The sequence below is a fragment of the Macrobrachium nipponense genome, chromosome 9 (assembly GCF_015104395.2).
Source record: "Macrobrachium nipponense isolate FS-2020 chromosome 9, ASM1510439v2, whole genome shotgun sequence".
NCBI lineage: Eukaryota > Metazoa > Arthropoda > Malacostraca > Decapoda > Palaemonidae > Macrobrachium > Macrobrachium nipponense.
In genome coordinates, this window is record NC_061110.1 from 64040994 (window position 1) to 64057138 (window position 16145).

General features: G+C 38.4%; 1 protein-coding gene across 14 annotated transcripts in view; it reads left to right on the forward strand.

Moving 5' to 3' along the window:
- Positions 1-16145, forward strand: part of LOC135217998 (DIS3-like exonuclease 2) — a 445369-nt gene that overhangs the window by 327973 nt on the left and 101251 nt on the right. Inside the window, exon 2 of one of the 14 annotated variants that reach the window (XM_064254130.1) lies at positions 1457-2288. The exons of 12 other annotated variants lie outside the window; for them this stretch is intronic. In XM_064254130.1, coding sequence (XP_064110200.1) covers positions 2236-2288 — 53 coding nt within the window. In that variant the 5' untranslated portion in view covers positions 1457-2235. The remainder of the gene's footprint in view (positions 1-1456; positions 2289-16145) is intronic. One more of the 14 variants, XM_064254133.1, reaches the window with a different exon arrangement.

Here is a 16145-nt window from a genome sequence, read left to right on the forward strand (position 1 = left end):
TGTCATGATAGCAACAGCTGAAGTTCAGTTAGCCACCCAATCTCTTCCTTGATATACAATATCAACTCAACTCCCTCTTTCAAGTTCGGATTTTTTGTTAAGAATAACACCAACGGGTCACGGGGCGTTTGGTCACCCATCCAGATACTATCAAGACCTAATTCACTCCAACTTTAACAGGTAGAAGGCCGCAATTTTTTAAGAGATTGGCCTTCCCATCCAAACGGGTTCGGGCTGGTCATTCTCTTCATCCTTCCGTCTTCTTCGCTGCTGGGTATATACAGACATAATCAGATACGCACACACACATACACACACACACATCTATATATATATATATATGTGTGTGTGTGTATACTTGTGTGTAAGTGCGTGTGTTTGTGTGTGTATGAGGCAGAGAGAGAGAGAGAGAGAGAGAGGAGAGAGAGAGAGAGAGAGAACCATGCAAATTCTCATTAGTACCCTAAAAATAAAGCTGATTTTAACATTTCATCGACAGGTCTCTTTGTAGGTGTTACTTGTTTAATATATCTAAGGAAAAATCGTTTCACTTATTCATTGTCATAGTTTTATGATTTAAATGTATTTCATTCGTAATATGATGTTTTTTTTATCACTGAAAAACTTCCTTGTTATTTGTTAGTATTAATATTGTCATTACATGTTCTTTTGATATACGACAAAACTTTTGAATGTAGTTGTTTGCATTTCATTCATAAATTTACATTCATATTTGTTCGTGTATAAACATTTTCCCAAGAGTTTCTTTAATGTTAGAACCCTTATATGATAACGATGCAAGTGTCACGGTGTATTGTTTTACGCAACAGTCAGCCAAGATTATCTTGCTTCTGAGAAGAAGAAGAAAAGAAGAAGAAGAAGAAGAAGGCTGCCACAGCGAAACTCTTTGAAACGCGGCTGAGCCTTCAAGAGGAGCGCCATAGCGACACTTTGGTTACTTAATTCATGTCACCACTTCCGAATTTGTTGATGGGCAGAAATGAAGATGTTGCGCCTTTGGGCTGTGGTTTCAGAATCATGAGGGTCAAATTTCTTTTAGGCAATTTTCGGATTTCATATTTTTTAAGCTTGCCTTAGTAGTTGTAATCCCTCCAAGTTTTCATTGAAACATTTTGAATATCTGTGTCACTGGATATATTCCCGAGCAGTTTCTTTCTTTCTCGTCTAAAGGGTTGTTTGTGTGTTTAGCTGTAATATAGAAAACACATTTCAAGAGACGTAGGCGATCTGCCTGACTGTGAAGCCAACCTGACATTTGCTGCAAATCTGTTCTGACAATTGTTTTTTTATGTAGTTATCATATGCTCGAATATGTCCGACGCCACTGACATCAAGTAGCCTAGCGTTCTTTTGTGTGGCTTTGTTATATGCTATGTCAGATTTCCTGTCCCATTTGAATGAATTCTTAATTGAGTGCGATACCGTTCCACCTCAGGGATTCGACAATGCCCTCACATGTGTAAAAGGTACCGATTGGCGAAGGGGAGAGCCAGAGAGCGAGGAGAGAGGCCAAAATGGCGTAGCGTATAGATGGACCCATGTAAGACAGTCTGTGTTTCTGCACACGAAGCAAAGGCCAGAAATGTTTGCATCGTCCGTCTCGGGTGAGACGGTGGGTCTCCGACTCGGTCGCGTCCCGTGTCTTCTGCCCTGTCCGCCCCTTCCTCCTCCCTCTCCTCCCGCTCCTGCTGCGTCGTCGCCTCGCAACATGCATCCCTCGTGCCGCCTCGAAGTGACCCCTGCCGCTGCTTGCGAAAGCGGGAGTGAGAAATGAAGTGAAGAGGAAAAACCGAGAAATGTAACGAGAAAAAAAGTGAAAGAGTGCGAGAAAAGGGGGTAACAGAAAAACAATTCAGTGTCATCACGATCCACTCTCCTCTTTTTCTACTGCTTAGGGATCTTGGTCTCTCCTTTCTCCGTGATGTCGCTAAGATACCGCCCGTCAGTGTAGAGCGAGTCAACTCGCCCTCCCATCCTCAAGAGAGAGAGAGAGAGAGAGAGAGAGAGAGAGAGAGAGATAGAGAAAGAAGAGAGAGAGAGAGAGAGAGTTGGGGGTGGTTCGCCAAGCCTCGGCCGCTACGACCACCACCTAGTACTACATCACCTTTCAGCACCTCTGATCATCACGGGGCTCTTGTGCTGCGGCATCCTCGCCTTCTCCGTGGAGCGTCAGCTCGAGAAGGACCTTCTGCACCTTTGGTTGTCTCCATCATTATGTCCAGCATGTATCTGGCAGTGTCCTCTTGCATCTGCTGCAGGTACCCCAAGTAATTATGACTGAAGGCTTAGTTAGGTGACCTAACCTCTCTTTCAGATAGCTCCTCCTTTGTCGTGATGCATGTCGCTTCCTTGAGTGCTTCAGTGTCTCTTTTGTCCTGCACTGCCCTTACTTACTTATCCATTAATTGTATCGTTTTTACTGTAGTCTTACACAGATACACAGAGAGAATCCATTTAGTTTGCGCGTGTCAGTTTTATATATTTTCATATATATACTATATATATATATATATATATATATACATATATATATATATGTGTGTGTGTGTGTGTGTGTGTGTGTGTAATTGTACATAAATATATATATTTATTTGTATGTGTGCATGTGTGGGAATTTTCTTATCAATTAGTTGCGCTGTTTTCTTGCAATCGTACATAGAGTCTGTGCGTGTTATTTCATATACCTCACATATATACATGCACACACACACACACACACACATATATATATATATATATATATATATTATATATATATATGTGTGTGTGTGTGTGTGTGTGTGTGTGTGTGTGTGTGTGTGTATACTTTCACGTAATAACCTTGTCTGGTTCTTTTCGTATGTTTAAATGCCAATATTTATGTTCGATGTCTATTTTTCCGAAAGTCTTTTCATAAAAGAAAGTCCAATATTAGACACTCATAAGCTACATTTAATGAATGAACAAAGGAATTTCTCCCTTTAATGAAAGTATTTGCGATGTGCGGCGGAGGAGGTGTGTGCAATTAACGGTCCCATTTCCTTTTCCGAGGAGGTTCCTTCCCTCCGCCAGACGCCGACTCCAACGAGTTTCCTTTATTCTGTGTCGTTATGCAATTCGAAGCATCATTATATCGCACATATCTAGGCTTCAGAATAATGATCCATTTGTGAGAACTAAGGAAATCCTGATTGAATCACGTCATCTGATAGGAATTCAGAAAAATGGTGTCCTCTGTTGTTTTGACAGCGCTTTTCTGTGGAGATGTCGTTGAGCTTGGCCCCATAAGGGCCATCAATTCGGAGCCTGGCCGCATCTTATATAGATGTCATTTATCTCCGACTGTAGCCCAGTAACATGTCTTTACATAAAATTTACTGGTTCATGCTTCCTTGATTTTCTGAAGATTTGTTATTGCAACATTTGACAGCGATTGAAGTAACTGAACAGATAACGTACTGAAGATTCATCTTTGAATTTTCATGAACGGAAACCTGTTTTCACCATTTAATAACATTAGATATCATATTTACCTTCGTGATTTATGTCACCGGAGGATTGATAGTAAGAGTATACCTTAAATTCTTGTGAGAAAAAGAAGCCTGGATGGTTACAATTCTGTCTGATTGTGGGTGATGGATAGAACCCAGGATGCTTTATAAACCAATGGTGTAAATGAATTCCAAAATGCAAAAAAAATGAATAAATAAATAAAAAAAAAAAAAAAAACTCCATGTCAGGCCGGGCGACCTTTTGCCAGGTGTTCAGTGCAAACGCTTTCCACGTCACCAGTGCGAATGCTGAAGGATAGTCATCTGGAGAAACCTTTCCCAGCCTTTCATATTCTCTTCTTTTACAGAACCTTGGGGTAATGTTCCCGCCTTACTTTGTTCATATTAGCAATTTACTCTGTTGCGCGCGAGGTTCCCGTTCTTAGACAGGAAATCTCGACAATTATTGTCATCTTCTGTTTAAAGTCAAGTATTTATTAATCCTTCGACGGACGGGGGATTTTCTCTCTTTCAATAAACAAGTATTTTTTTCATAAGTATTAAGATTGCCTAAACTGTATGCCCTTTATGATTGACTGATTAATTTATTTCCGCAAATTAAACGTCACAAGAATTATGGTCAGCGACGCTGGAGAGAGAGAGAGAGAGAGAGAGAGAGAGAGAGAGAGAGAGAGAGAGAGAGACGGGGTGGAGAATGTCATTATCTAGGGTCGGGTCGTGTTCCTGTAATTCAAGTGAGAATTAAATGGCATTTGGTTAGTCACTTCGTAACATAAAATATGCGGGCTGATACCTGAACATCTCGTAGTGTCACGATCTGTTTTCTGGTGGTCATTGCGTCGATCTGCTTATTCACTGGATGGAGTGTATTTGAATGGCCGATTTAGGTATGTCCAACCAGGTCAATTTATTTAATTATAATGGTTTTATCATCGCTGTTTATTACTTCATGATTTATATGGTATTTGCTTTTCGTGTAATCATTTGGAAATGCATTTTCGAGGTCTTCTCTTCCTGCAGAAAGTCATCGGTAAATATGTAGTCAATTATACATTTGCATAATAGCTGATGATTAGTTTGGCTTTTAATCTTGCTCTCTTACTTCACTTCACTTGCTTTTCCGATATTCCGCCTCTCGAAGACGTAGGTAGCAAAGTATGATTACTTAGAATCTTCTGTCTATCGTTTATCGTTTTCCTCCGTCGAGAGAGAGAGAGAGAGAGAGAGAGAGAGAGAGAGAGAGAGACGAGAGAGAGAGAGAGAGAGAGAGAGAGAGAGAGAGAGTCTATTTGTGGTTCGGGGGTAAGATTTGTTTGAGGGTAAATAGAAGTGGCTTTGGTCGAAGCGTATACGGTTTGCAGATTTTCAAGCGCCTTCAGTTGGTGAAACGCATTTAGCTGAATTGTGATTGAGATGCGAGTTTTCTCATCCTTTTATTTTCGTTTAACTTGCCTGAAAAATTCATCATAAAAGAGTTCAATGGTACCAACAGATCTAAGAATACAAAAACCGCGTTCAATAGTCAGTTGAGTATTTTGATATTCTTAATGACTAGTACCATCTTGTTGAATATCTTATTGTCATGATCTTTTGTTACTCAAAAGCCGCGACGTTTGCTTTTGAAGAATTCTTCTCACATGAGTACGAATGTGAGGCTGTTTCTAGGCGGTTACGTGAGTCCAGATGAAAGCGATACGTGCTCTTTATGCCCAAGCGGGGCCCACCTGCTCCTCTTCATGGTTAACCTTTCATTATGCCAACAGCAACGGTAAGTTGGTTTCTATTTTGATTTTCATATAACTACAACGCGGATAGGTTAAAGTATTTACTCTTTGCTTTAAAGACATGGTATTTTATGAAAATGATTGTTGAGTCATTCACATAGTAAAATGTCTTATCCTTCAGTGAAATCATGACATAAGTAATCAATTTCTTCGTAGGGAGCCGAGAGAATGGACAAGTTGTGGAGGAGTGTTGCGAACAGAGAGTTTGGACTGGAAGTTGATGGGTCATGAACCCGAGATATCTGGAAACTGGCCATTATAGGACATGCGCGGGTCAGACCTCTGATTACAAACCCAAAAGCTTTCTGCTTTATATGTCCTTCCTGTCAACTTCGTTAGGACAGTGATGGAAGCGGTGCTCAGGAGGAAAGAGTGAGTGGAAGATATTAGTCAGTGCTTGCACTGAGGCGGCACATCCAATCACAGAACTACCCATTTAGATAAATATGCTCTGTCTAAGAACGCAAGTACGTTCCTGTCCAAAGAAGATCGTGTTTGAAAACCTACAGCGTCATATTTTTAACGCGGCGTTTTCAAAACTGACTTGCCAAGGAAAGGAGACGAGAGAGAGAGGATGAGATGAGGGAAAGAAAAATAGCGATGAGATCTACACGGGCGCCTTTTGCCCTGAAGCCCGTCAAGTCGAGAGACGGAAGAAGGAAAGAGAAAGGCGCGATGGGTGGCGTAAGGGGTTTGTGGGGGTGGGGGGAGGTGAGCTGGATCAAGGCCGGGGAGAGGCAGTTAGAATGAGTCCAGCCAGGTGAAAAGAAAATGCTGTTGTAAACACGACGCATTCACGGTTAATTCAGACGCAATGTTCTTTATAGTCAAAAATGTCCTTTGAAGTGGAAAGTAGAAACTAATTTCTACTTCAGGCCATAAGTGAGAGAGAGAGAGAGAGAGAGAGATTAGTAATGAGATTTCAAGATCATATATGAAGGTCTTGTCCTACGAGGAATTATCCTTGTTGTTCATAACAAGCTAAGAAAGCAAAGTGACGGAAGAACAGCTAGCTACCAAAGAGAATTCTCAAAAAACTAGAAATCGTTTGCACAAGATATCTGGAATGGAATCCAGAGACTTGACTTCCATCTCACACTCCAGGAACGCTATTATATGCCTCCATAGAACCTGTTTTCTGGCAGCAGTATTCCTTGAAAGTATCGATTTTCTATAAAATTTTATCCGATTCCAAGCAGTCACATTTCGATATTGGGTTGTCAGCCCTTCCGTAGGCTATGAACGGTCAAGTGGAACTTGGAAATGCAAACTGTAGCAGTCACCCTGAATGCCCGGAATCTACATAATTCTAAAACAATCGACATAAAGTGCATGAGGCTTCTTTAGACCACTGCAGGAACTGATCTCATTTCTTGCATTCATTGTCTGTCCGCGACGGCACTGCTGACTGCTGAGGGGGAACATTACGGGCGAAGTCTCTCTCTCTCTCTCTCTCACCTAGGTTATCTTTTTCCTTCCGGGCACTCGCGAGTTCCTCGGTAAGTAAACCTCATCATCGGGGCGCTATCCCCTTTAAAACATTGAGGAGCCACCACGACTCCTCAGAGGAGTTGATGTCAAGCTGGAAGTTGACCTCGATTTTAGGTTGTTGAGTTCACACGGGATGAAGGGGAAAGCATCACCGCTGCGTCGCCTGTTCAGCCTCCGAAAATGTGATGATATGTGATGTGGCTGTCGGAACGGTCAACCACACTAAATGGAAGGGTCATTCCACTGAATTATTTGGTCTTGATCTTCGTTAGGGTAAAACCTTATGTCTTCAAGTTATCTTCATTTAGTTAATTCATGCCATTTCATTGGAAAGAACGTCTTCAGAGCAGAGATTGAAAAATTATATATATACGTATATATATATATATATATATATATATATATATATATATATATATCATGTATGTATGTATGTATGTATGATATATGTATATGTATGTATATAGATATATATATATATATATATATATATATATAGTATATATATATATAGTGTGTGTGTGTGTGTGACTGTGTGTGTGTGTAGGTGTGTATGTTTGTGTACTAGGTATGCCTGTGTGTGTTTGCATATGAGTTTGTGTGGATTGTGCTGTGTGTATTTGTCTATTTGCCTGTTGCTAGTTATATACTTTATAAATTGCTTTTGTAGGAAGAGCCATAAAATAGCTTGAATGACATGCTATACCAATGTTGTTAGAATATTATGCAAAAAATTGTTATTCTTTTATTTCTCTTCAAAGAAAATTAAGCCTGTTTAAATCCAGCTGTTTTTACTTTTGTTTTATCATGCTTTTAATGCAGCCTTCAACGAATCGAAATTAGGTAAGCGGCATCATCCAGATTCAGTTGAAAAGCAGTGAATAGGAACCCAAGAAAGTTTCCATAAAGGTCTAAAACATGCCTCTTGTTCTGGACGGACAAAAATGGTAGGGTAGCGCTGGGGATGTTGAGATGGATTCCCGAGTGGCCTAATTGTAATGCAGCATCCAAAAGCAATTTGCAAGCAGATCAATACGTGGAGTCATAATGTGAATGCGACCTGTCCAGAAAGCGCACTCATTATGAGGCAGCCCGCGTGCTCTGCCATCGAGGCTAAATAGATTTGCGGGTTGTTTGCCGTCATATAAGTGAGACCCACGGAAGTGTCTGAAGCCAGAGAATGCCGTCATTTTAGTGGAAACCCTAATTCAGAATATAAATCACAAGAGAAATCCTTTTCTTCCTAAAGTAACTTTTCATCTTGTGTGCGCAGAAGTAGAGAGAAATCCAAAAGGGGAAATAATCCTCCTGAGATATTTCGAAATAAGCCGGGAAGCCAAACGCCTGAGCTCCCGACTTCTGAATGGCGGCGCAGTTTATGAGGAGCCCGCCGCCTATCGCCCCGTTTTTCCTGGGGAATAAATAAATCCCTTCGGGAAACGAAGGGCTCGAGATGAAAGCAAAGCTGACTCGGCTCAGTTTCTCTTGACTCCTACTATATATTCTTCCTTTAAATACAATGATGCCCGAACTCAAGAACAAATGCATGATTATACATTTTTTCTCATTTTTTATTGTTCAGTCTTTCAGTGAATATGTAATCGATTAAATATGGTAGAGCGGGAGAGAGATGTTTAACTTTTCAGCAGTTTCTCTCCATAAAAGATAAACTATATAGTCACAATGATATTTGCTTATTTTCCATTTCATTTGGACTAACGAAAATTTCTCATTTTTAAATTGTGAAGAAATGGCTTTGAATGGTGATTCCGTTACTCTCAATCGTCAACGGCTACAGAATGCAGAACAGAAGTCATACGCCGAAGATACGATCGGAAGGTTTTAGAAGAAACCTTAACACAACTCTGATTCATTTCGGCAGTTGAAAAGGAAAAGCTAAAAACGTTGGGTTCTGCTCTTTTTTTCGTCTGCAGTTTGTACCCTCTTTGTATGTATATACGTAGACTGAGTGCAAATGTTGACATGTGTGCATGTTTATACTTTAAATTGAGCAGCATGCCATGCCCCCTCAAACTTTCTGGCTTAAATATATGTTTGGTCCCACATGGAATGCTCCATCAGAGGCCAAAGCCTACATGGTTGATTTGTTGCCCGGGAGGTTGCATCGGAGGTGGTGTTTACGTCCTAGAGTGAAAAATCTATGGAGGAGCGGGGTTCTTGACCTAAGCCTGTACTCATCGACCTCTCTCTCTCTCTCTCTCTCTCTCTCTCTCTCTCTCTCTCTCTCTCTCTCTCTCTTATTACTGGCTGAGTAGAGCGCGAGCCCGTGCCAGCACAAGGCTGGCTAAATCTCAGTAGAAGTAGTCTCTCTCTCTCTCTCTCTCTCTCTCTCTCTCTCTCTCTCTCTCTCTCTCCAGGTTAATCGACTCGATCGATGGTAGTTTAAATTAAGATTCCCCCTCAGCTCCTGCGTAATGAGAATGTCTCCAATGAGGTGGCGTGGTGACGGAAGGAAAGAGGACAGAATGAGGTTCTTCTTAGGTCTAGGCCGTTCAAGGGAGCGTAGTCCTAGTAGGTGCCTAGAGCCTCTTTGCTTTGGCAGTCATTGGTGTCGTGGATGAAAATGGGTTCGATCGCTCGTTTTACGAGTCACTGGTTTTTGGAAATAGCCGGTGTATTTATTGCTTTCTGTCATTTATTGCTGGTTTTGAGAATCATTTCTGTTTCCCTACCATTATTCGTATTATTTCGGTCATGATTGATTATAAACAAAATAAATATTCTATCTTGGTCTTATCTCATGTTCATGGGAAAAACATGTTCTAGTAAACCCGGAACCCGGGGGTACAAAAAAAAAAACTGTTGTTCAAAAAACTATGGTCCTCGAAAAACCTGACCATGAGTCAATGTATTAAGCTCGCTGCAAAGGAAGAAACTTACTGATTATCTAACAACTGGAATTTCACGTAAACTACGTCTCCAGCAATAGTTATCTTACATGTCAATTCCTATCAGCCCGTGGTATTTTTACTTATAAAAAAAAATAAATGGAGAGAGAGAGAGAGAGCGTTTTCTGATTATGGAAACCAGTCTTGAGAAATGTCCCATTGTTTCATTATCAGCTTATGGGCAATGACATTTTCAATATTTCCCTTTGGACATCTCACTGGAAGTCGTCTTGCCGCAAGACAGCCTTGTTCATTTACATAGCAGGAAAAATTTTCAGCTAAGGATTTTTTCAGGACTTGATTGATTTTCAGTTGCTTTCACTCCTACAACCACAATATCTCGAAACATTTCCGTTTTCGCTCTCCTTACATGCACTCATTCTCTTCATTGATATACAATATCAACTCAACTCCCTCTTTCAAGTTTGGATTTTCTGTCAAGAATAACCCCAACTGGTCACGGGATGTTTGGTCACTCATCTGCTCCTTTGTGAGAAGAGAGCGGCAATGGCTTCCTTTACATATGACTGTTTTTTTTTGTTTTTTTTTTTTTTTTTAAACTAAGAAAACTTATCGAAATCCGACCATTAAGGATTTGCATTGCTGTGGTTGTATCTAAAAAACTTACAGTAACATCAAACTGTGTTTGAATCACTACATTTTGCAAAGAACTTCGTTTTTGCAAAATGGACCTTCTTTCACCTGTCTTTAATGATGGCAACAGCTGAAGTTCCGTTAGCCTCATTATGTAAATTGATCCTCTCATGTAAAGTAGGTGAGCGCTAGAAAGAATCAGGACAGCAGAAAACGAATCGACAGACAGAAGTACCAATGCGTTTCTTTTTCTTTCTTCTTCCTTTTTTATTTTTATTTTTATTTACTCATTTATTTTTTACACAACAGCAGCCAACGCCAGTAATACTACTTTCCACACAGCATAGCTTTGTGAAAATTAAGCCTATGGCTGTAACCCACCCGTCATACTTTACAGAACCCGTCGCTGATGCAAATAGCTTTGATTCTCTTTACTTATTGAGAACAATCCTTTAAGATATTAAAAGATAAAACTAAAAAAGACTCTTGCAATATGAAGAGTCACTGCCTGGGTCTACAGAAGCACACAGGAGTTAACGAAGCGTGCTTTTAGCCATCGGGTTCCTTAGCAAGTCTGTTATTACATATATATATTTATAAAATATATATTATATATATTATATATAATATTATATATATATATAATATATTATATTATATAATATATATATATTGTATACGTATGGGTGTGTGGGGAATGTATTAAACGATATTCGTTTCATAACTTTGTATTGCAAATTGCTTAATGTTTTGCAAGAGGACCGCATAAACTCCTTTCGTAGGCTGAAGGACTTAGATACTTTTGTCCGTTTCTTTCTTAAGAAATGCGAGGGCGGTAAAAGTTAGCCTAGAATTTTGGCGGAAAATGAAAGTGCAAGAAAGCAAAACATAACTTAGTTATGGTGAAAATTCTCGGAGGAGATTTTTTTCTTAAGAGAAACATGTTGCGCTTTGCTTCACGCTTCTGCAATTAGCCTGGAACTTACAAAGAAGCAGCGGGAGGGAGAGGAAGAGGCCAGGCGGGGAATCTTCAGACGGGATGGCGCTCGTGTGGAATTTACACCATTTCTTCGACACGAATTAATTATACGTTTTCCTGTGAGGGCGAATGGTGGAGTGAAGGTGTGGGGTTTTCTATAAGGAAGAAAAATAAGGGATGTCGCTTGCATTTATGGTCTCTTAAGTAATATTAGAGGATGTAGATACTTGGCGTTAGTACACTGAAATGCTAGGCTTAAATGCATGGCCACGTATTTATGACAATAGCTATTCCGTATGTGTGTATGTGTGAGAGTGTGTGTAATATATATATATATATTATATATAATATATATATATATTATATAAATATATATATATATATATAATGATATATACATAATACATACATACATATATTATACCATATATTTTATATTTATATATTATATATATATATATATATATATATATATATATACATACATACAATATTATATATATATAATATAATATATATTATATATATATATATATAGTGTGTATGTATGTATGTATGTATGTGTACGCGCGTGCGCGCGTGTGTGTGTGTGTAGATGCAGACAGGGATAATTGAAACTGTGCTCTCAATAAATCTTGTTTTTCCACACATGTGAGCTGGCACCTTTGCTATTAAGACAAGAACAGCTGCACTCCTTAAAACCTATGTATTGTTCATATACCTGTTTGAAACCAAAAACCGGATCACGTTTATACATACCTGCTTGATGCTCATTTTCTTGCAAAAGCTTCGTTTATCAAAATGGATTCAATTATATTTCCTTCCATCATATTACCAGAATAAGTTAAGTCAGCTTTTGAGCACCTACCCACTTGAGAGTATTTTTGTTTTCACTAACATGAACAAACGTTATAGTTCACTTATACAAATCCTGTGCACTTCTTATGCCAATCTATTCGCTTGTCCAATGATTTTCTAGTTTCCTGCCAACACGATAATAATATAATAATTGTAACACGACTTTCATGGACTGATAAACACATCTTTGTGTCGTCGGGAGAGTTCTTTATGTGCGCTTTTGTCATTGCATAAATTGTTTTTAAATGCCCCGTTATTTCTAAAGTTCTTCATTGTTACTATAAGCAGTGCGAGCAGATCTTTTGTGCGAGTTGTTTTTTTTTTTTTTTTTTTTTTTTTTTTTGCCGCATTAATGCATTGATATGGTATCAATATATTTTCTCTTCTTCAAATTAGGATTTTTGCCAAGACATGAAAATATCCCGAGACTGATTCAGTCAATGGATCCAGATGGATCCAGATAGAGGAAAAGATTATTTATGACCAGAAAAGCAACCGAGAACTTTATAGCACAAAAAGCGTACTTGCCCTTGCACGACCTTATCGTCATGATCAAGATTTAAGGACAGACAGCTCTGACCTCAGTCGCAACTGACTTGAGCAGGCGCCTCCTGCTCATTCATTAGCGCTCACCTTTGTAGATATATTTCTTTCTCTTTTATCTAGAAAAAATATTCTTTGAAGTTCGTTTTGATATATATACAATATATGTAATTTATGTACAATTTCAAAATTATATAGATCAACATACTTAAATTTACTATGTACATACATACATATACACATACCCACATACTGTATATACATGCCCTTTACACAAAATGTCCTGGAAATGTCTTTTGAGAGAAGAACCCATACCTTTCTTGAGTTGGGTAATAATATGGGAGAAAGTTCTCCATATCATTTGTGTAAAGCAAACATAACAGAGATGCGATTCATTTACATTTCGTAGACGTTGGTAGAGGGAACATAGACATATGCTGATAGGTAAAGTTTGCGGCTGGATTTGAGATAGGCGTTGTGAGATGTGGGATCTTTGAGGAGAGAACCAGTGGCCGATCTAGAAATCTTTCATTGGGGGACCACTTACGATTATCATATATATATAATATATATATATATATATATATATATATATATATATATATATATATATATATAAACACCTAATAAAAAGAGCCCATAAAAACACCAAAATATAGAGAGAAAAGTACTTTTCCCTCTATATTTTGGTGTTTTTATGGGCTCCTTTTATTAGATGGAATTCTTTTGTAACAGAACATTTTTAACAGTCCATATATATATATATATATATATATATATATATATATATATAATATATATATATGATATATATATATTTATATATATATATATTTATATATGTATGCACATAAGTATATATACACAATAGTAGAAGTTTTTATTGTTTTTGCAGTTGAAATAATCATTAACTTAGCAAATATTTGCTACTAATAATGATTTATTGAAAGAAAACATTGTTCTATTGTTCATATCCATGAGGGGGGGAGGAGGCGGCACATGCAATATTTCTACCTTCCAGAATTACTGTACACGAACACGTTATGTTATGGAAGAAATATACTAGGAACTTTTATTCATTATCATTATCTCTCTCTCTCTCTCTCTCTCTCTCTCTCTCTCTCTCTCTCTCTCTCTCTCTGTCTTCATTCTTTAACGGGTATTTGTCGTGTAATATTCGAGCTTTTATCTATACTTTGATGGAACAAACTGATCTTTGTAGCGAACATATTCAGGATTCCCAGCAATAAGTCAACGAAAAAAGTTGCTACAAGAGTTCAAGAAATTACCTTAACAAAGGCATATTCGCCTTCCTGGAAAGCTGTTGGAATGCTCAGGAAAATCTCTTTCAGATCAGAAATGAAATTATTTTCCACTTCATTTACAACAGTTCGGTACATAATACTTTATTGTCTAACGAACAAATAGCCAAGTTATGTATACGCAATACTAACACAGGATTAAGTGATAATTCAAGCAGTTTTATTTAGTTTGCAATTATTTCCATAGATATTTCAACTTTTGATATTGGAGATCTTTGGAAATAACTTTCAAAACGAGTAGAAAGTGAACATTTCGGCCAGGCTCCATTGCTATGGTCTTGGTCACCTTGTGTCACAAATTCGTGGATTCACAGTTTTAAGTAAGGAAATCATGGAATAATATACCTGTAAGACAACTACCTAACAAGCTATAGTGCATCGGACCAAATTCCTTGTGAAAAGTTGCATTTGTTGACCAATTTGCAACTGGCTAGGGCCAGCTGCTTGGGAGAACTGGAACATTCCCATACACAATTTTTTTTCACACCACAAATACACACACACACTCACACACACACACACACACACACACATATATATAATATATATACATATATATATATATATATATATATATATATAATTATATATATATATATATATATATATATATCTGATATGTGTGTATGTGTATGGGAGTGTGTTAAAAAATATCTTTGATTTACTTACTGCTTCTTAGGATCACTCATCGTTGATGTCTAATTACTAGGAGATCTTCCAGAGTTCCATCTGTCTCTTATCCACATAAAATGATAAGGTGCAAATAAAAAGATTAAATGGAACTAGACTTGGGATATATGAGCGCCTTTGGCAGGGGATGTCCTTCCTCGATTTGGCCAACTTTTTATGCTTGGCTGTGATATTGAATCGTCTATTGGAATCCCAAGTTTGAGGATCCATCTGGGACCTTTTGGGCTTTTATGAGAGTTTTACAACCAACGCAATCAGAGACCTATAGTCATTTTACAAGATACTATAGTGAGGTCGACATTTCATCAGAGGTCGCTCTTTCATAATTCCGCTGATCCTTTTTAGGTTCACTTATCAATTCAGTGACTGACAGAAAATAACCTCGTCCAGATCACTTATACTCATTAGAGTAGCGACAGCAACAAAAGATCACGATGCCTCTTCAGTAAAATAATTCTTTGTGAACGTAAAAACTTGGCCTTTTAATAACACCTACCTTTCTCAGGTCTCTTTCTACCAGTCAGCTTGAATATGAACAGCGATCTGTCTGGATGATGCATTCTACATATCATTCCATTTTTATGTGCCAATAAAAACTCTCTCTCTCTCTCTCTCTCTCTCTCTCTCTCTCTCTCTCTCTCTCTCTCTCTCTCTCTCTCATTTTACTGATTTACCTTAGCTTTTTTATATCTGTATATTATGCTATAAATTTCAAGTGGTATCATTCCTAACAAAATAAAGGCAGTATATTGCAGTCTGACTCCTTTACAGACAGTTTCAGTTTCATTCGATTATTTTTCATAATTTTTTCTTTCACCAGAAAAAAACTGTCACTCGAATAAACTTTTTGTTCGACCTGTGTAGGAGTTTGTGCTTTGAATGCGGGCTGTCCGCCTCACGTATGAATGAGCTTCTGACATGGGTGAACGAACGAACGGCTCCCCCAGAGACAAACAGAAAGCGCTTCCACGAACGAGAAGGCTTCTCGAGAAACGATATGAAAAAGAACCTGAACAGGGACTTGAAGTTGAAATCCCCGCATCATGACGTCTTCTGTGGCTGTTTGGAGTTCACTTCCTCGAACAACCACTTCTGCTCGTTCAGTTTAAATTTCCATCTTTAGATGAAGGCCATATGAGTTTCGGAACATTTTGTTTCAAATAACTTTTAGTTTTCTGTGAAAGAAAACAATTGGGGTGATTTTGTCTGTCCGTCCGCGCTTTTTCTCTGCACCTTCAGATTTTAAATACTACTGTGGCTAGAGGGCTGCAAATATGTTGATCACCCGCCCTCCAATCATCAAACAGCAAATTGCAGCCCTCTAGCCTCAGTAGTTTTTGTTTTATTTAAAGTTAAATTAGCCATAATCGTGCGTCTGGCAACTATATACTTTATGCCACCACCGGGCCGTGGTTAAAGTTTCATGGGCCGTGGTTCATACAGTATTATACTGAGACCACCGG